Source organism: Solea solea, chromosome 14 (assembly GCF_958295425.1).
Source record: "Solea solea chromosome 14, fSolSol10.1, whole genome shotgun sequence".
Classification (NCBI taxonomy): Eukaryota; Metazoa; Chordata; class Actinopteri; order Pleuronectiformes; family Soleidae; genus Solea; species Solea solea.
This window is the reverse complement of record NC_081147.1, coordinates 23,381,216-23,403,519: the sequence shown is the minus strand read 5'-3', so window position 1 is coordinate 23,403,519 and position 22,304 is coordinate 23,381,216. Positions and strand designations below refer to the sequence as shown.

The 22,304-nt window shown below is 39.2% G+C and overlaps 1 protein-coding gene across 3 annotated transcripts in view; it reads left to right on the top strand.

Annotated features, from left to right (window-relative positions):
* The window catches only part of fam13b (family with sequence similarity 13 member B), a 53,867-nt gene that overhangs the window by 18,214 nt on the left and 13,349 nt on the right, over positions 1-22,304 (top strand). For all 3 annotated transcript variants that reach the window (XM_058649149.1, XM_058649147.1, XM_058649148.1), the window contains exons 6-10: positions 238-382; positions 7,573-7,700; positions 17,555-17,599; positions 20,343-20,438; positions 21,194-21,341. In XM_058649149.1, the coding sequence (XP_058505132.1) occupies positions 238-382; positions 7,573-7,700; positions 17,555-17,599; positions 20,343-20,438; positions 21,194-21,341 (562 nt within the window). The remainder of the gene's footprint in view (positions 1-237; positions 383-7,572; positions 7,701-17,554; positions 17,600-20,342; positions 20,439-21,193; positions 21,342-22,304) is intronic.

Sequence of the window (22,304 nt, the reverse complement as noted above, 5' to 3'; positions counted from 1 at the left end):
AATTGATTTTGATGAAATTTTACATCGATTCACATTGGAATCCATACAGATGTTTAGTCCAGATTTGACTCACAGCCTGCCAGTATAGCTAAAGGTACTTATTTTTATTGTGATCAAGAAGGAATTCAATTTACAGAGGCACATATAGGCAGTGTAACACAGTTATACACAGGAAATGTCACCTACCTAGAATTGACAACATTGATTAACACAGCTGTTTTTGTCCTCCACTTCTAGTCTGTCAACAGAAGGAGAGGACATCCGGGACCAGGAGTCGGTAAGCAGAGTCCTGGCAGAACTGTTGGACAACCAGGAGGGCCTGTTTGACTCGGAGGATGACGATGTTTCTACTACCAACGACTACAGCTCCATCACCGAACAGGTACAGCTCATCTCCTTTGTCTATTACAATCTTTTTATTCTATGTCTCTTTTATAGACACATGTCAGAAACATGTCAGTAGAGAGACTTCCGGTTTGGCATTTCCTGTTTGTTGTTGTGTAGCTTTACACAGCAGGGACAACAACTTTGACAGATAATATTGCTTGTAGGAAACGGGCATCATGTGTGGAGTCAGGGGTTGCTATAACAGCAAAAATAAGGTCTGTTTTGTGAATCACCATCTGCTTATACTGTACATAGAATTCATTTTCATATCATAGACATCACAGACGTGTACATTCTGTTTTGTGTTTTTGTATTGATGATTATAAACATTTCTAAATCGGGCTGCATGTTTGTAGGCTTCACATCAGTTCTCCTCTCCTGTTGTTCAGTGTTCCCCTTATCAGTAAAATGTGTTTGTTTAATCTGTTTTAGATCATCTATATTTCCTTTTTTAGTCTATAACTCCACTGTACACGTGACCAATTGCTTTGAACCTATGATATATTGTGATAAATAGAATAAAAATAAAAATGATGGAAAAATATACAATCTGACAATGTATGTTTGCTCAGAAACTGTTGTAAATCCACAAATTCACTGTTAACATTCTTAACATAAAAGCGAAGGCGTCCAGAGTTATAAAACATATAAAAATCAGCTTTGTTTATTCTTCTTGGATGGGTTTTACCTCCTCAATAATGACGTCCAAATATTAGAATGTGGCATTTAACTCTGCCAAGGTCAGGGGTGAGATTCAGAGAATACATCAAGAGAACATTTAGTGAACCCAGATAAATCCTTCTGTAATAAAAAGGAAGGATTAAAGATGTGGTACAACATTATACTTTTAACATCACATGGCAAACTGGCACCTGCATTGCGGGGAACAAACAGACAAACATGGCCATAATAACAGATTTGCAGAAGACCGATTCTTCCGACTTCTATATGAATGTATCCACACTTGATATATTATATATATTATATTTTTTATATGTTTTTCTGAAGTGTGCAAACAAATATAGGCTCAAAGAATTCCAGATTGACAGACAGCCTAAATGAGTGCAAAGGCATTTCCCAACTCAAACTCACCACTACTTCAACAGTAAGACAATCCTGGACTCTTCTTGTCTGCTTTAACCCATTTGTTTCACAGATCCATTCCGTTTATAACCATTTAAAAAAATTCCAGTGACATTTTCTTTGTTCTCTACTTACACTACACCAAGAAACTCTGTTTTGACTTTGCTTTTATTGTCATTATTATCTCATTTATTGTAACGCTAAGCTCTTACAAAAGCTGCAGTGTATAAAAGAAAGCTAATTGGATTGAAATTGAGCTCAGTACAGCTACTAACTGTTGTAAAAAAAAAAAAAACACTCTTCCATGCAACTCATTGAATTTAATTCTCCTAATTTAATTTCCTTATCTTACTTGGTTGTTTTCTGCCATTGTAAATGTTGTTGGCTGGTTGTCAGATGACTGAGAATGAAAGAGAAAGAAGCAGACTGAGGGAAAGCTATAAAAACAAATCATTTGAACGCTGAAATTGTTTTTTTTTTCATCAAGGGAGAGATGCAGACAGGTAGATGGGGGGAGAAATGGCAGTGCAGAGAGAGGAAGAAACAAAGGGAGAGATGGTGCGGGGAGGGAGGGATAAGAAAAGAAGCCGGTGATGATGTAACCATGGAACTCACACCTACAGCCCCTGCACTGCATGGGGATGGCTCTCTGTGAACAACACACTCATGAAGGGGATTATCTCCCCCTCACACATGATTCATGTTTTCAGTTAAGCCTTGAAGTAGACTTTAGAATAAATAAAAACATTCTCACGGACGAAATTAAAAAGGATTAAAACTCGCAACACATTTTAATTTCATTTTCATTTTATATGAAGAAATGACGTGAAGGATGGAAGGTTAGAAATAAGAAATAAAACAATCTTTTGTGGCCTCTTTGGGTGTAAACTGTGAACACCTTGAGTATGATTACATTAAAGTACAGGTGTAAATACATCCAGCTGGAATACATTGGTTAAATGTAAATGCCAATAATGTTGTCAAGCTACAGCTACATGGTAGGGAAAACATATGTTGTCCAACTGTTCCAAACCAGCAAGGTAGTTGCAGCTAGAGGAGCCATCAACCAGTGAACACATCTCCAGATTCCTCACAATATTTAAAGCCCCTGTTGATGGAGATGAAATGATAAGTAAACACACATCAGGGTGCCTGCCATCTCCTTTAGTGTCTTAAATTAGAGTCAGATGTAAGACGAGCTGGGGAGAATATTCACAGCTAGATCTCAGTGCAGAGACCGGAGATGTATTAATTCCAGATGTAAATGCAATCATCTTAAAAATAAACATACAAAACACATTCTAATGCAGGGTTTTAACAGAGTGTGTGAAACTCGCTGAGGCTGGCAGGGTCAGTGAACGCTGTGAAGTGCCAAGCTGGATTTTGTTTTGTTTGTTGGCAAAATAAGTGTTGGTGGAATTATGTTATTTGGATGAGAATAAAACTTAGCTGAGGCTTGTTTTTGTTGCTTTGATAGGGTTAGGTTGGTGTGTTTGTTTTTGTGATGTTTTTGGTTTTACTTGGAGTCAGTTTTGATTCCTCGGCACACATTTCCTTTGAGTGTACTTGTACACACACTTATGACTACACCTTGTAGTCATAATAAAACACTTCACATGTTGTCATTTTAAATTATATACTCCAAAGCACAGGTGTGTGGATATTAACACATTTTTACTATTTAGTCCTTGCCAGAATAATGTACATGATAATAAATAGTCTTGTATGAAACTTTACATCAATTAAATCAAGCTTCTTGATCACACAATGCCCAAAGTTTCTTATTTTATGCATTTTATCTTTGCGTATGAACAGATGGTGAATTGGCATACAGCGGCCCAATACGCACTCAATATCCAGGTGTCCAATTACTTTTGAAAGTCCTGCAATTTGTAGCACCATATGTGTCCTCCACATGTCTTTAAATTTCAACGTGACAATGACATTTGAATTCAGTGTCTATTATTGCAAATTAATATAAGAACCTAAAGAACAGCAGATATTTGTGTCTTTAAAAATACTACTACTTTTCTTGGGGCTACTGTTTACTCGGTTGTAGAGAAAACAAGGTATAGCTTGTAGAATTGATCATTTGGCCAATGATTCATAGGCCTGTGCCTCATAAGCCCCACTTTAAATAATAAACTTCATTACACAAAGTTCATGGCCATTAATTTAATGCCATTAATCCTGCCAGTGTGAATCTGGGGCTCACAAGGCACAACAACTTCAAGTTGAGTATCCAAGACAAACTCATCACCACTGTCCTCCTGTATGTTCTTACTGTAAATGTTCTATCACGTCACGTGTGAACAAATCCATATTTTACTGCGTGTAAATGGATGTCTGGATGGTCCAAAACCCGTTCTGTTATCAGATAAACAAAGTAAGCAGGATGTATGAGGACTGCTGGCGGCCTCTCCGCTAAATTAATAAGTCTGTTAATCATAGCCTTACTTTTCCAGAACAGTTTGTTTAACCCTAAGCAGAAACAGGAATCAGAATGGGCTCACCTTCTTCACCTGTGCCAACTTAGTCAAGTGCATCTGGAGCTCAGCCATGTTATTTAGAACTGGGTGAATGGGCTAATTACCAGATGTTATGTGTTCAGCTGCAGTAAACATCCTGCATGTTGTCAGGTGAATTATATATATTATATATATATATATATATATGTATATATACATGTGTATATATCCATATATATATATATATATATATATATATATATATGTATATATATATATATGTATATATATATATATATACATATATATATGTATATATATATATATATATAATTATAGTAATCCGTTTGAGTTGGAGCATGGATTTATTAAAGGAGGAGGTGATGGCCTAGTTGGGCAGCCATGACGATATATACTATAATCTCTGCAGTTGGACAGATAGTATGAACACACATTTTTATCTTCAAACACACAGCCAGTTTGTTGTCATATTTACTTTGGGTGGTTGAAGAATGTACGTCTGTAAATCAGTTGCCAACACATTTTGACAGGATGAGAGCTGCATCACATGGCTCACTCACTGCAGGAATGTTAGACCAGAGGATTTGTCTTCAGTGGTAATGAGTCTTACACACACATTTAGTTATTTTTTTTATTCTCAGATTCTAAAAAAAACAAGTTCAGGCTCCACAACAACATGAATTTATTATTATAAAAAAACAGAATCCACATCAATCGTATTGGTGATGCCTGATCTAGCAGCAGAATACAGACAAGTGTAGTTAAGAGCCTTAAAAACCACCGATTTAGGTCACTGTTAAAGGGCCTGTTTAACTAATGTCAGTTGCCAATGTTCTTTTCCCTTGGCTCACTAACACTACGGTTCTTTTCTCAGTTTTGGACGAAACCTCTAAACCAAGGTGAAGCTCACAACCTTTTCTTCCAGGGTGTTTTTTTAGCTTGTGCTTTTACCCACTCTAGTACACACACATCCAGACTATACAGAGTGAAGTTACTTATGTATCAAACATACACAAGGACTTAGCACTGTGTATATGTATATATGTGTGTGCATGTATGCTCAAGTCTATACTTTAAGTTATACATGCTTTCTGTATTTTTTTTATGTCAGCCTCTTCAGTCCATCTACACAAATCGACTCCTTTATATAAAGCGATATCCAGACTCAGTCTTCCACATCACTGATCAGTGGCCCTGATAGAATGTGTCCTTTGAAACTGGTGTATAGTTAGTTGTATTCATGGTATCCTTTGTTCCTTGTAACAAGAGAATGGCTTTCATTACAGTTCACATAATGATGGGGAGGTCAGACTTGCCTTGATCATTTCAGTGCTCTGTTCAGTTGTTAAGACAAATGCCATACAGATAAAATAATTATAATATATTTAAAGGGCTGTTTCACTCGGTTTTTTCCCACTTGGTCAAATAAAGAATACACTTAAAATCATTATGATGCTGCTGGATTTGTTTAACTCACATCCTATTACAGAGGTTTTTTTAATGTACAATTTTTTTCAGATCTTTTACTCTTACAACTTGTTATAATTAACAGGAACACAGTGAAGAGCAGTGCAGGGCTTTTATTTTCTTTGAAGGAAGTGACTTTGATGTCGACTTTGTGTCAAATTTATTTATTTTTTCAATCCCAACTTCCTCTGTTGTTGTGGGAATGAGACGTGTATCTTAGATCCACTGTCTGATGATCATATTACGCATTTATCTCTGTTAATTAGTATAAACGGTATATATTATTCTGTGGCCCCTTTAATAGTAATTATTATTGCACAAGGGCTGTAAAGGGTGGCGTGTGCACTTGTCATAATGTATAATTATTTTCATCTTTCTTATCATCTCTTAATTTAGCTAATATTTGAATGGCCACTGCATGCAAAGATGAACATCACAGTAGGCACACACACAAACAAACACACATATTGTGACTCATCCTTCCTAATCTGCTCATGGCGATGCAAGAAATTCCTGACAGCCCATCGTAGCCCTCAGAAGGGCGATGTTTCCATAGCGACAACACAGTGACAGCAGCAGATGGGATTGCTGTTGAGAAGAGAGAATGAGAGAGAGAGTAGAGGAAAGGACAGGGTGACCTTTTAACCCCATTTTCTAACAGATTTTTTCCCCCAGTTATGTTTTGGTAGGTATGGTAGAAATGGCGTGATGATGATGAAGCTTCTGTTGGTTGATATTGAATTTAAGTAGCAAAAAAATATCTGTTTTTAATAAGAGTAAAAAAGTTGTTGGTCATCGGTGGACTCCAGCTCAATGATTCTTGTTTGTGTGTCTTGTTCTCATCCTGTCAGCTGTCTGAATTATGATGAGTTATTTCTGTCTACATATTTAATCCTCTCTCTCTCTCTCTCTCCCGCGCGTTTACCTTCCCCTTCTCCCTCTCCCCTCGCCTCCTTGCTTTCCCTCCTTCCCTCTCTCTTAGTGTCAGATTCATTACTTTGTGCCTTCCATCACTCCCTACTCCTCTCTTCCCTCTGGCTCTCACCACCCTTTTTATGCCCTTTTCACTCCCTTAATTCAGGGCCATTACCTCTGACTTTAAACTAGGGTTAAGCTATATAACTATATGTATTTATATATGGTGTGAAAATCAATTTAAGACACTTGCTGCCTTCCTTTATTATGCACTGATTTTTTTTCCGCAAACTAAAGCAGTTTGTTTTTTTCTCTCCATGGTTGCCAAGTGCTTGCTCAATATAGGAACTGTTGGGCTTCTCTCTGTAATATTGCACTTTCCTCTTTAGATAATAGAGGCTTGAAACTGTAAAAAAAAAAAAATATTTATATATCACCCACACTAAAATATGTTTGTTGCAGTACAAGTCTACCTTGAATATCGCTCAAAGAATGTGTGTAACATCTGTAATTAAATGTTTTATTTGTATGTTGAGCGCTGAAATAGATGTGATGGTGTATCGTGGTGGGTTTCTTTAGCCTATTACGTAATTTGTAATGTGACTGTCATGTATGGGTACATTGCTAAGTCACCATGAAAATGATATACCACTGAACCGTACTTTAAGCCCTTCATCCCCTCCCTCTTCTCTCCCTCATCTGCTCTTCAAGCTCATCCCCCTCTATCTCTCACTCTTCCACAAAAATATAAATGTTTAATTTTTTCCTTATTTCATTACAGTTTTATCTCTCCCCATCGTATCTGTGGTGTCAGTGTGTTACCGATTGGCTTCCTTTTTATTTATATGTGTGACGGCACAAACTGTAATGTCTTGGTCCTATCTCGCACATGCGTCCTGCAAATCAGTAATGTACAACATGACAGGTTATTTGATACCACTTTTTTTTTTGCCTAAAACAGGATTGAAAGCTTAAAAAAAGGGTCATATTTACGATAACAGGACTCTAATGTCTGTTTTCAGGCTGCTAAATGTAATTGTAAATATGGGGGTTTACTAACATTTGATTCTAATGCTGCATTTATTTCTTTACCCTTTTAAAAGGGAAAATCTCCCGTCTTTTATTATATATACATATATAAATATACATATATATATATATATTCTTTTTTTTTTAAATGGAAATATTTAGTGGTAACCTTCGCAATGACCTTTTCTATTTCTGTCTTCAGATCACAGAGCTGTTGGATGATGACAAGTGTGAGGCAGAATGTGAAGAGCTGCCTCAGGACGGGGAGGAGGGTCCTTCCTCCTCCGACTCACCACAACACACTCACGCTGATGACAGCCCTGCAGCCAGGTGAGATATAAGTACTCTTTTTTTTCATATTTTTATGAAAGAAATATTGAGCCATTTCACAAGGGGACTGAGGATAAAGCTCATAGCATGTGACCAAAGGCCCAGATTTAAAAACCTGGACATTGCAGATATGGAGTTTACTGTCTTGAGGAAGCAATTATTTGGTTGCATTGTTTTCTACTGCTATGGCTTACACAGTTTTTATTTGTTGTGTAATGCAGATTTACATAGCACTCATCTACTGATTATTTCAGTCGTGCGTCGGAAAAGTTACCTGGACTTTTCTAGATGATAAATTTGGGTCACATATTTAACACTTTGAGTTATGATGCTCACCCCACCACAGCTCATGAAGCCAAATGTAACAACTTAATTAATTAATGGCAATAATTGGTGGCTTTTCCAGAACTAATTTCTATTGCATGCTAATGGCAGCAGATTAAATCCATTTTAAAATGTCACAGTTACAGCACTTTCCACTTGGCCGCACTTAAAGATCCTGTGTGATTCTGATGATTTGATCATTAGCTGGTTCCCAATCAGAAGACAAGCATCTGACATGCACATGGAGACACTCACGTACACAAGATAACGAGTGTCGCTACAGAGCTGAGGACCAGAGTTCAATACCCTGCAGGAACACGGTGATGTCTGGTTCTTCTAATCTGCTGATCTCCTTTTAACTTGATTACTGAGCACGATACCCAGACTACTGTATATAGACACCTCCACATTTTACACCATGTACAGTAATCTCGAGCATTAAGAGACAAGAGAGGGTCTGTCATGTCGTAGTGCACAAATAAGTTAATAATGCTTCTAAAAATATGGGGACAGGACAGCTTTCTTTTCTGATGGTTTAATTTTTGGAATCACACAATTATTTGTATTATTTCTTAAATCGCCATCAGAGGTGTACAAAATTAAACTTTGGAAAATAAAAGTTGCAAAATGAACCTTCAGGTCATGACATAAAATAGGTCTGAACTACAGACCTATTTTAGTAGCCAACTTACCCGTTAGAAAAGGCAATATAAAGCGCTGTTAAACAATAAATCTGTCGACCGTGTGTGTGTGGTGGCTTTTCCTTGTGGCCTCTAAGATGATTATAGACAGTAATCCATAATCCATGTGCACACAGTTTTACACTTTATAACGTCTATGCCTATTTAAACTGTGCCAAAACCTGGATTTATAGTTGGCTTTACTGATTTGAGCTTTCAGTTCAAAATGTTGAATGTGCTCTCAGCTGTCAGTGTGTCTTTATTTTCTGATTATATTGCCAAAGATCAGCAAAACATTATACACAAGGTCACGGAGAAGAACCGTGCTCAGGCTCCCGTGTGCATGTCTGTCATCTGTCCGCATACTTTCAAAGTGCTTTAATAGTTAAGTATTTGTGGGGCAAAATAAATTCCCGTGTGTATGTGTGTGTGTTGTACTGCGGGGGTTTATGTGGCAGCTGTAGTACTTTAGGGGTCAGACTGCTCAGAGATTTAGTCATTACTGATGGAGATGGAGGACGGCCACATCAAGCAATTTATTCAGCACTGACGCTGCTCAGACTCTTTTGATCATTAAGATTAATGTGATTGTTCTAGTTGGTATTAATACTCTGCAAGCATTCGTCTATGTGACCTAGCCTATCCTGAGTGTCTGGTCTGGGGGATTATAGCTGTATTAGTAGACCCGAGAGTCAATGCTATTTAAATCATTGGTGAGCCACAGCTTTACAAAACACATCTGCTTAAATTGCTGAAAATACTGAAAGTATTTTTCAGGCTGGTCACACATACTGGACAAGTCATGTTGTTTCTGACACAAAATTTCAAAAGTTTAACTCCAGGTCATTTGCCTGATCGGAATAGCTCCAAAAAAAACTTAGTTTATTAATCCATTTCCCTTTTGTTTCTGACATTTTGGGAAATTATGATAAGATATTCTTGAAGGAACTTGAAGCTCAGAGCTGAGTCACGGGTCAAACATATTCAAGTAAAGTCATATTAGGGTGTGGTGGTTTTTCCAATGTTATTTTTCTACAAAAATAAACTTTGTATCGTTTGTGTGAGGAAAATGGCACACCTGTTCACTGTTCAAAGGTGAAACATTTTTCCAAATGTGCCATGTCATAGTAGCGTCTTATTTCATTTTGTTGTCCCTTTCATTTATTCCTCAATTCATTCCCTCTGTGTGTAGCGCTGCCTGGACTGCCTCAGAAATGTTGTAGCCAAATAACCTTGAGTACTGTCTTCAGGATTCTGATGAGTCAGTGTACGCATGTACTCCTGAGCTGAGTTGTCATTGTTTAGCATTTATCAGCTATTCTTTGACATGTAACGTGTTGTGACAGCTCAGAAGTAGTGAGTGAAAGTTCCTATCTAATGACTCTAAATTGTTTGTCTAGCACTTGACAGACAGGGAAGTCTGTCCTCTGTGGCTGTTGCTGTGTTCCGTTAATAGAGTCTTACAGCCAACACATACAAACATACACTTAAGATGCTGACACCCCTCTGCTCTTTCTGAATCTATATTTAATCCTTGGCATTCTTCTTCTCATCACTCTTATTCCACTGTCACTGCTTTCTCCCCTTCCCGTCCCGTGCTCAACATTCTCTGACCACTGAAATAAATTTTTGATGAGGCTGCTGATATACTTCTGGACACAGTGAGGAGGCATAGGGCAAAATAAGTGAGGGAAGTGAGAATAAAAGGACAAAGAAGGTCGGGGGCAAGAAGAGGGTGAGAGGACTGGAAAGCATCCCCACCTCCGAGCAATGTATTGATTTCTCAGTCTGAATGAAATTGCAATATCAGACCTCGAGGGAAAAGCTCTGACCAGAGGGAAGCATTTAGACACATAACAAAGCACTTGTCTTCAATTTGCCTCCTGTCATTCCTCACTGTTACAACCATCGTGCAATTCTACCATGACTAACGTCTGTTCTGTATCGTGTTGCAGTGAACCAGGTTTGTACCTCGTAAAAGGTCCTCCTGTTATTAATACATGGCTGTGGGAATGTTTTATATCCCAATTTGACACCACGCTGCACAGCAGATACCTTTTCCGTTTCTGCCGACAAAATGTGCGGACACACACATACTCACAAACGACATGATGAATGTACACTCATCTGTTTTTGGTCAAGTGCAGTTTATGCGTCATCCATCACGATCTACTTTATCTACATTTTGTGCCTCATCCTTTTTGATTTTACGTCAAGTGCAGTTGAGTTGGGCCCTGGTTCATAATATGCTTATCCATCAAGTTTAATGTGCCTGCCTACACAGTGACACACATACAGTATATAGGTCAGTACAGGAGCATCAGCTGTGGGCGTGTTGACCTAGTTCATCACAAATTATTATTTATTTCCCTGACTGACAACACCAAAGGTAATCAGAGTATTGACATACATTTTGTCAAGGTAATGTACATAGTAAGGCAGAAACCTTGACAGTATTATAGAGAGAAGAGAAACCCAACAGTTGACACAATGAGCAAACACTAGGCATCAGTGGAGAGAAAAAACCCCAGGAAGGCCATCTGCCTCGACCGGTTGGGGTGAAAGGAAAAAATGGGGGACAGAGGAGAGGTGGGGGAGAGAGAAAATCAAAGAGGGAGGTGAGGTAGAGACAGAAGAAAGAGACCAGGAGCAGATATTATGACAGTTGTATCAAGTTGTAGGTTTAGACAAAAATGCAAGGGTGGCGTTTTACAGATGTTTTTTTTCTCTGGGACTTATTTTCCAAAAATAACGTTTTAACACTCCTGTGTTGGTAAATAGCCAATACTCAAAAAGCTTTCATTCTTCCATGTGTTCAGATGTGATTTATAAATCTTTTTTTAACATTGGACTCCACTGTAGTTAATGTTTAATTAAAAACTCCTGCCATTCTTTACCTCAGATCACCCTACATTTATATGCTCTCTCTCTCTCTCTCTCTCTCTCTCTCTCGCTCTCTCTCTCTCCCCCTCCCCCTCCCCCTCCCCCTCCCTCTCTCACCCTTCATTTCCAAATTGTGTTGAGGTCTTGGTTCAAGCGCTGGGCACAAAGTGTAATATGATACAGTGACTGACCTAGATAACACCATTCTTTTACACGTGTTATCAGTTCTCACTCTCAGTCCTGGAACAGCCATCCAGTTTGACTTTCTAATAAGCACTTGCATTCCCAAATCACCAAGGAAAGATAATTACTGTGATTCTTACTTGCTGCTGCTGCTTTGAAGCCTCTTTGAAATGTAGTTGATTTCTGTTAAAACAGAAGACAGACTTTATTCATTTTTTTCCTCAGCCACAGTAAGATGTGACGGGGTGAATTTAGACCAAACCGTAGCCAAAGCTGTCTCAATAATGTGATCAAACTTCCATATAATTTATTCCTCCTTGTCCTCTTTCTTCCCTCATTTAAAGTCTGGAATATGGACAGGAGACATAATGCAGTTTAAAAATTATACTCTTTTAGCAATCAGGATATTATTGAGTTATTTAATTAGTCATTTTTTATAGGAACAGGATCATGACACATACTCATTTATGTTTAGCAGAAATGGTTTAGTATGACTTATTGTCATTTTTCATCCGTTAATATAAATCACTTCACAAGCTTCATTCTGTCTATAACTAAGAGAAGGACAACGATCCCTAAGCCTGAATCTGATTATAATCGCACAGCCCAAAGAGATTCAACATGATCACATTGAAGTCTCTGAGGATAATGTTTTTGGTCATTAATAATAAAGTTAAAGAAGCAATTCATTCATTTATAGTCTAGCGCTTTATGAGGGTCAAGGGGGACTGGAGCCAGTCCCAGGTGACATAGGATCAAAGTCTGGGTACAACCTGGACAGGGCAAACTTAAGATATGAACAACCATTTACTCTCAAAGTCAATTTAGAGTTGACCAGTTAACCTCTGCATGTTTTTCCACTGTGGGAGAAAACCCATATGCACACAAGGAGAACTTGCAAGCCCCACACATAAGTGGATCGAACAGGGATTCAAACTGGTGACCTTGCTGTGTTGTGATGCAGTTGTGCTAACCACTGCCCTGCCGTGTGGCCCAAACAAACAGAACTTGTGAATAGTTAATATTTAATATTTAATATTTAAAAATAGAAATTACGTTTTAACTACCTTAACATTTAACTTTCTTTCACCCTGTGCTAATCATACACCCTGTGCTCCCTCTCTTCCACTCCCTTTATTATCAGTCTCCGACCAATATGTGTGTGTCTGTCTGCGTGTACGTGTATATAGACGCACACACCATTACACAGCCCACTGGGTTGGCTGTAAACTGCTGAGTATATAGTCACAACATTGAATGAAAAAGAAAAAGGAAAAAAAAACTGTTTTCCCACTTTCTCCCTGATGATTGGCTCGCAGGATTCATTCCCTCTTTATGACTGGCTCTCGACGTCAGCTCCTCCTTTCTGATTGGTCCCTCAGGGCTTGTTGCCTGGTTGCATCAGAGGCTCATATATTTGAGCAGAGGTCTGGATGTTTACTGCAGCACTTTTACAGAGTGCAGAGTGAGACACCCTCACTCACTCACACACTCACACACACATACACACACACGTGCACACACACATTCAGAGGACACCACACAATGCACCCAGGCGATACCCTGCCTCTGCCTCTAGACCTGCTGGTGCTGATGCTGACTCCTCAAAGTGCTCAACTGGGATAACTTAAACACCGGATACAAGGCGGTCCTGTCCTGCCTTGTAGACTGAACAGATACTAAAAGCAACACAATCTGAGCAGAGGAGAGACGCAGAAGGAAGAGCCGGAGAAACTTGCTGACGTTTGGTTAAAAGTCAAGATAACTTCCGACTGACTGGATTTCAAGAACCCGCGTGTTGGCTTGTGGAACAGTAACAGTGGAAACATCCCACTAGAAACAAAGAGACGGCCATCAGCCCGAACAACTGACAGGCTGTATCCACTGACATAAAAAAAAGAAACTAAAGAAAAAGGACAGAACAAAGTGAGAGAAAAGACAACTGGAAAAATGAGAATGGCCTGTGACATTCTGCTGCAGAGGTAAACACCAGCCTTATGTAACTCCTGTAGTCTGACTGGAATACATTACTGGATGGATGAATGAATGGAGGAATGGAGTGAAAGATGTATGGGGTAAAACTAGAAAGAAGGCTTCGCATTGGGTGAATGGATGAACAATAATTATTTTACTCGTGAGTGGTCGAACGAATTTGATGAAACCTTCACGCTGAAAGATTTCTATCCTTTTTGTTACAGCAAATGTAGGAAAATACGGTTGGATTGTGTTGTGTCTGTTGCCAGGAATAAAGGAAAAGAGATCTCAGAGAAGAGAGGGAGGATGTGTTTTCGTCAGGAATAGAAGTGGAGCAGGTGAAGAGGAAGAGAAGGGGGTTATGACATTTACTTAACAGCTGTTATTATGTTATGTAATCTAACTATAAGGAAAGCTTTGAAAGGTTTTGAGAATGTGTCTGTGTTTCGATGTAAAGAGCGGAGGAAGCAGCTGTTTTAGTCTGACAGAAAACTAATCAACAATCTTTTTTTTTAATATAATTTATTGAAATTTGTCATTAATTAAGTCAATTTTTTAATTCACTTATCCAATAATGTCAGCAAGTCAATTTTTTCTGTTTTAATGTGCTTGATTATAGAATTGACCTGAAATGAGTAGTCAAATTATTGATCAAGTAATAGATCAGTCCGAAGATTTAATGGCAGCAATATCAATATTCTGAGAGATTAGAAAATTGTAGAAAAAAAGTACAATCAGTAGTTGTAGCCCTAAATTAGATTATAACTTGTTTTATTCTTTTGTAATCATGGTTCTCGATAGAAAAAACAGCTCTTGTGCGAGCTGTCAGCAGTCGTGATATCTCCTTGTGACTGTGAAAAGGAAGATTGAATTAATGGGGAGGGGCGTGGAGACGGGGCTGCAGAAGAAGATGTTTTGGGTTAACTAAATAAAATACACTGCGATGTCTGCAGAATAATTAAGAATGAAATGCCGTATTAGTCACACGGTCCCATGTGCAAGGCAGCTGATGGAAGCAAACCAGTGAGCAGCGTCCGGGCAGAAAACTAAACACACGTCTTGAATCTTCGGCCATCTCTGTGTTATAGATGGTGTGATGGCAAACATCTGTTGTATGAGTATGTGAGAGTTTCTTGGCCCCGACATGAGGGAAGGACTCGTGTATAAATATTTACTTTATCGGAGGCAGCAAGAAGCTGTTTATGACTTCTAAGATGACGCTTATGGTTCTTCTATGTTATTGTACTTTGTTACGGAAGGAACCGTTTACAAAAGCAAAAGTATAAAGCAGTGAAATGTGGTTTCTTGAGCCGACTGGTGTATGTGTGGTATGAGTTTGTGTGTGTGTGTGTGTGTGAGAGAGAGAAGGATGCGTAGACTGCAGTAGTCTTTACCTCCCAGCCAGAACAGAGCAGAATCAGGTTTGCTGACAAAAGCCCTTCTGCAGAATCACAACTAACCTCAAACTCACCTTATATTGACACAGTGAGTGTTGTAAGTAATGTGGCAATGTGTTGTCTTTTAGTTTGTGTTATTAATGCAGCAGACAGTGTTGTATTTTCTGTTAAGCCAGTTGAGACGCGGCCCCTGATGCACAGCTCTGCATTATAGAGTCTTGGCTGTGTAAAATTGATACTCTTGGCCTACATTTGTGACATACACACAGTACTGTGCAATCTGTTTACGTCTGTTGATTACACAACATCTGAACAGGACTTGATCATTTGCCACAATATCTAAATGCAGCATGTGAAATCATGACTAAACCCGATTTTATTTTAATCTTGGAAATCACTGAGTGGAACAGAAATAGGAATTTCTATATTTTGACACTTGCACCGTGGTCCTCTAAGTCGCGAGGCTCCTATGTTTCATAAAGATCGGGACGTCCCACACCATGGTTTATGTACATAGATTCACTATTACTGACACCCAGTTGTCACTGGTTAAAGAACCAGTTTAATCCCAGGTTAAAATGGGAAGTGTGTTTAATTGGCATTCACTCTGCGATGCATGCAGGGATTTATTCGCGTCTCAAAGACAATTCTTCATATATCAAAACAGGATCATGAAGTTACTATCAACGACAACCATAATCTTAAGGGAGAATTGTTGATAAGAAATGTATTTATTTTTTGATGAAATATAGTCACAACTGTCCTCAGGTAACCTTTATTAGTTAGGTGTATAAGTTTATAATATCTGGAGGTGAAATGAGGCTTCCATTATCAGTTTCATAACTTGATAAATGAATCTTAGACCATTTCACAACTGTGAAAGTAGTGCTCTGCTTTGATCACTATCAAAGGTTTTATTCTTTTACTGCCACTAACACTAACAGCTAAAGGTGCGACTTCATATGTTGTCACCAGGATTGTATCCGTGTCCGTGGCTGCTTCTAACACTGTGCGTGTAGAACAAGAGACGTTCTTATCAACCTTATGGAAAGACATCTCCGTTCTCTAGCTAGTGCTCACGGGTCAACCTTGGCACCATACACGCATACAGTCAGACAACGGCAAGATAAACTCTCCGCAGACATAATCACAACCTTGTTAAAGCGACTCGCTACTGCAACATGGACACAATATTTTCCGTTATCTAATTTGTCCTTCATAGTGTCCTAGCCAGGGAGGAAATACTGGACCCTAAAGGGCTGTATAAAGCCTGTTCTGTATGCTCCTTCAGGGCTTGAAGGCCTAGATGTTATCATTTCTGTTTTGGGAGCCTGAGGAGGACGAGAACATCCCAAAGGACCCAAGAGCAGTTTTAGTTCAAGTCCTTGGGGACAGAATAGTGTGAGGTCAGATGTTATCTTTGTTACTTAAGGCCCATGGAGATTATACAACTTTCTTAAGGGACCTGTCAAAGATCTATTGTTAACAAGCGACACAACATGTTGTCCTCTGCTGTAGGCAGCCTGTGTGGTGTGTGAGCATTTAAAGTACTGTAATATGAAAAGAGATGAGGGATAAAGAATCTAATGTAAACCCTGACTTGAACATGTAAGATGTGGTAGAATGATGGATGAAATGCTGTAGATTCTACATCATCTGGAGAGGACAACGAAACAAAAACACACAATCAAGGCATTGGTGGGAGGTTTAAGAGGATAATAATGAGGCGAGGGGATAAAGGAGAGCAGAATGAAAGGACTGAAGAGAGTTAAATAAAGAATAGCAACTAACAAGAAATGAACTGACAGAAAAGATGGACAAAGAAGAATAAAATATCTTCAATCAGAAATTCCTTCTATATATATATATATATATTCTTCTTAATGAGAATAGCTATGCAAATCTGTTTGTGCCCATGTTGGAGTTGTTATATAATTCTGGTTTCCTGACTTTGCCGTCACTGCGTGTTTAAGGTCAGAGGCAGGCTGCCAAATCAACAGACACATCTCAGCCACCTCCTTGTTACACACACACACACACACACACACACACACACACACACACGTGCATAAACACACACACTTCCTTTCTTATTGAGGAACACACACACACAGACACACACACACACACCCTCCTGTCTGATCAGCAGAGTTAAGCTGAGCTCTGTAGCCTAAATAACAATCTGCCCACCCAGTGTGGCGCCACTGACTCGAACACTTGTGTGTGTTTGTTTTTCATCTCAAGTACTCAACACTAGATCCAACACGTGCAGATGCAATATTATTTTCTTTTTCTTTAAGTTTTGTCTTCAGCTGCCATCCTTGTTGTGCCCTCCAAGGTCACGGTGTGACTTTGAGAAGAAACGTGATGTCCTGACCATGTTTTCCTTTCCCCTCCCTCTCTGTCTCTACAGCTCCCACCTCTCCTCCATACCCATCCTGCCTGCCGACTCTGCTGAGTAAGTACATATACACAATTTTATCTACTCGCAATAACACACACAGGCACTTCTTCTGCGCACACACACCTCAAACTCTAGCTGTCCAAATATAAGGAACTCAAAACAAGTGGATATATCCTGACGTTTTTATTAGGAGTGTAATAGAAACTGTAAGTGTAGGGTAAAAAGAGAGACTTTTAATTAGCTGAAGCGTGAAGAGGGAGTAAAGGACCATCTGCTCGAGAGGCAGATAAAACAACAGGAACTAAAACAGATGAAGAAGAAGAGGAGGCAGTGCTGAGAAGTGTCGAGTGTTGGGAGAATCAGGAAGCAAAGAGGAAATAATATAGAAGAAAGCAGAGCTTTTGTTTTCATAATGAAGCTAAACTAAAGGGCGTTACATGACTTGGTGCCGTCCAGGCCTCAAGGACATGAACTCAGATATCACATGACTTTAGGCTGTCAGTGTGTTATAGAAGTGACGTGTGACAGTGAGTCAGCTAATGTCACTGCAATCATACTGCCAGCATACTGTGTAGATGCACTTTATGGACAAAAGACAAAAGACATGGTTTGAAGAGTTTGGTGTGGAAGAACTTGACTGACCTGATCTCAACGCCTTCGAGCACCTTTAGGATGAAGTGGAACAGAGATTGCCTGACCTCATAAATGCAGAAGTCGAGGAAAGTCTTCTTGGAAGCTGTTGTAGCTGCAAAAAAACTCCATATTAAAGTCCTGTATATGTTAACACGTCATGGCAGGCGTCCCAATACTTTTGTCCGTATAGTGCGTATCTGCTACACAAATTCAACAACAGTTGTTTTATTATTCTGCCTCTGTGTTGTCCTTCATCTGAAAGTGGGCTTTGTCAGGTAATACTATCAGACCTGACTGATGAGGTGTGAGTGCGGACATGAAGCATCTTTCCTTTCAAATTACTAAACTATTGATTTCAGTTTTTTTCTGGGCAGAAGAATGGACCCTTGTGTTTGCAGTTGACTCACTCTGACCAGCACAATGTTGATGTTGCTTTCATCTGTCTGGACACAGAATGAATCACCTTCTGTGTTCGGCGTGGTGATGTCTTCGGGCGACGTGACATAGAAAGCCCTCTATACTTAGAAACACAGCGAGAGTTGTGTGGAGCTGATCGGCTTAGTCAGCATTATGTGAACTGATTTGACAGTGTTTATATTTAGAAGTTACAGACTACAGTTTTGAGCTAAGGGTTTTTATTCTATGTTTTATTTATGGTCTTATTATAGTTTTCAAAGCCCAGGATGACATTCTGACTTTGTTGAACCCTCATAGGTGTTCACACATAATGTAGCTTGGACTTGTAAATGTTGGAGTTATTCTTAAAAATGACTCATCAAATCAGTATTCTAGTTTCAGCATTGTTTTTCCTCCGAGGTGTCTGTGTCATGGTTCTAATATGCCAAGAGGAGCCAGTTTGGCTCCTTACCTTTGTAGGACTTTTCTTCCACAAACATTGACATTGCATGTTTCCCATAATCTAATGAAGATTCTGTGCACAAGTTTAAAAATGAATATTCATACTGGCGCAAATCAATTGTCTTAGATAACTGCAGGGGCCTTGGCTGCTTTGACTGTCCTCTGTCCCTGAGTATAAATAATGTCCTTACTCTCGTCTGGCAGCCAGGATGTGTTCAAAGGCCTTTCCTCTCTTGTGAGGCAAAACCACACTGTGCTTCTCTGGGCTGTGTGTGTGTGTGTGTGTGTGTTTTCAAAGTACGTGTGGCTGCATGCGTGTGATGGATAGTTATTGGTAGTGCAGCTTTTTGCAGTGAGAGGCAGAGTTGTTGCTGCAGGTGAAAGTGAGCGTGTGGCCTAGGGAAATGTGCAGAACTGGCGGCGCTCAATTATTTGACCCGAGTCCAGGCGGCGTTATGAGTTTTTACCTTAAATGGACACAGTAGTGAAACTTGAGCACAGTTGTATTCCAGCTCCGCTTCCAATAAAGACCACGTTACATTGTTAGTAACCATTACGCCATATTTTTAGCACAGACGCCAATTTGATTTCCGAGTAGATTTGCTACTGCTGGAAAAGATGACTTGCAACAAGCCGTCAGGTGAACAGTTGCTGTGGAGGAGTCGGAGAGCGCTGGGTGGGTTTTTCACGTTAACGTCTTCCAGATTTTTAGGAGAGAGGAAAAAATCTCATATGCAAGATGTCGGAGTGATTGATGAAGGAATTCAATACAATCACACACACAGACATGGTCCAGTAAATAAAACAAGCTAAATAAATCTTAATAGAGGCTGGGGATCCGCTGCTTCAAGTCAGTGGAGCAGAGGGGAGAGTGCCGTTTTAGAGGCTGTAATGTCCTCTCCTCTAATTCTTATTGTTTCCAAATGTTTAAAATATTATTGGCCTTTAGTAAACACCTGTTATTTTTTGTTGAGCCTAATGACAACAGACCACGGTCACCTAAACACATAATTTGTCATGTAAAACTGTGGTATACGCAGGACTATTTGTGGTTCTCTTATTTAAATAGGTCAAAAACACTTAGAACACAGTAAGTGGACATTCAAGGTCATTGTTGCGTGATCTATATTATAGTTGTTACTCAATAGAACTTGTTTTTTGTTTACTTGTTGTTCAGGTCGTGTGATCCTGTATACCCTTATTTTTTTTCTTTATGTGTGTGTAGGTTTAACACACTGTACACACATAGGAATATAAGTAAAAATAATGAATTAATAAATATACTTTGTGTTTTCTTCTCCCTCAGGATCATACAGCGAACCATCAGGGCTGCAGTGGAGCAGCACTTCTTTGAGCTGAAAACATCCATCGACCATGGCCTCAGCAACTATGACAGCCAGAGGTGAGAGTTCACATTCACTGCTATTTACACAATACAGATGCACACGTACAGAAAAGCAACACCTGCAGTAAAAACTCTGTTGCTACGAAACACGCGTTACACAGATTCCTCAGCGGCTGAAAGTGGCATCGAGTTATTTAAAAAAAAAAATGTTTGGCATTGTGAACATTGTAGACAAAGGTTAAAGGTCAAATGACTCGGGTTACCAGTAAACATGTTGACAACAGTGATGTTAGTAAGCAAAGTGGAGGGCAGCAGCTGCTCGGTGTCAGTCACCTCAAGGACAAAACAAGACGTGGAGGAGTTTCCAACATCATGGAGACATGACACCGTTAATATTTTACACTGCATACTAAAAAGGGCAGCTTTATTTGCTACTGCCTGCAGGACAAATTCTCTTAAAGCGTAATGTTGTTTGAAATCTTTCGAGTGATTTTCAGAACTGCCAGCTGTCCTTGGTGTCAGACATTTTATATTCTACGCATGCATGACAGTTTCACGATATACAGTACTTTTTATATCTAAGTCAACTCTGATGAATGATAGCATTGGTCTTCTAGACGCTCGTCTCATCTTGTCTTACACGTGAGACGTCTCTTCTCCACCAAACAATGTGAGAGAAACACTGGTTTTCTAACTTGAAAGGATTTTGTCTGAAATGTTTATTAAAACGCTGCTTTTACCCATTTATTTTTATTTCTTTTTAATTTAAATACGTTTATACATTTTTCATCTTGTTGAATGTTATTTTTCAGAGTAAGTCCCAGTGAGAGTGCAGATGAGGGTTGCCATGGAGACGGGGAACAACAGACAGAACCCGAGGACAGTCCCTGTGACACAGAAGGGGAGACCCCACTCACGCAGACAGAGGAACACGTGCAACAAAGCCAAACGGACACACAGGTCTGTGTGCGATGAGGGAAACACACACACACACACACACACACTTACATACAACAAACATAGTAGTTAAGGTTACATATCGCACACACTGAAAATACACGGCATAGGTTTTGGATACTGTACTGTATGCTGGAGTATACTGGTATGTTCCTGGTCTAAGGGAAAACCAGGGATAACGTGTGCGGCTCCCAAACCCCTTTCTCTACGAAGAAAAGCAGAAGTCAAAGTTCGATTTAATAAAGTGTTGCAGTTTATTTCTTAACTTCAAAGTAGAGCGGCCAAAGATAACAAACAAAACTTCTAAATGAAACAAACAAAACTACAAGACCGAAACAACTCAAAGTTAAACATCTCAAAATGTAATCATTTGTTTCTCATTATAAATTATTTTTATTAATGAAAAATATTTGTACAACCCTGATAATTCCAGGATTTTACTCCAACAGAAGTTCACATTTGCGCTCTCTCTCTCTCTCTCACTGCATTTAGAGTCATGTGTATGAAGATATTTTTTAAGTACGAAAAACTAACAAATATATTCTGTAGGGAAAGTTCTGTGTCTAAATGTTGGGAGTATTTCTATGACTGAAGTATAACGGTCTCGCCCGTGTATAGAAATTTAGAAAGGGAAAAAAAAGGTGACATTTTTACATCGTCATCATCATCATCAAGATTTCTCACAAAAAAACAACCGCACCAGAGCTCAGACGCGGAGCATTTGCTGTGTGGGACGGCAGCATATTTTCCATAACAAACCTCCTTCCTGTTTCAGTCTGTTGGTTCATTCCGAGAGTGAACGTTTGATATTATCACCACAGTCCATCTTTGTTCTTCTCCGATTGTGACATTAGCGAGAATTTTACCAGAGGAGGAGAGCAGAGACAACAGCCTGTCTGTTTCAGACACACACACACACACACACACACACACACACACACACACACACACACACACACACACACA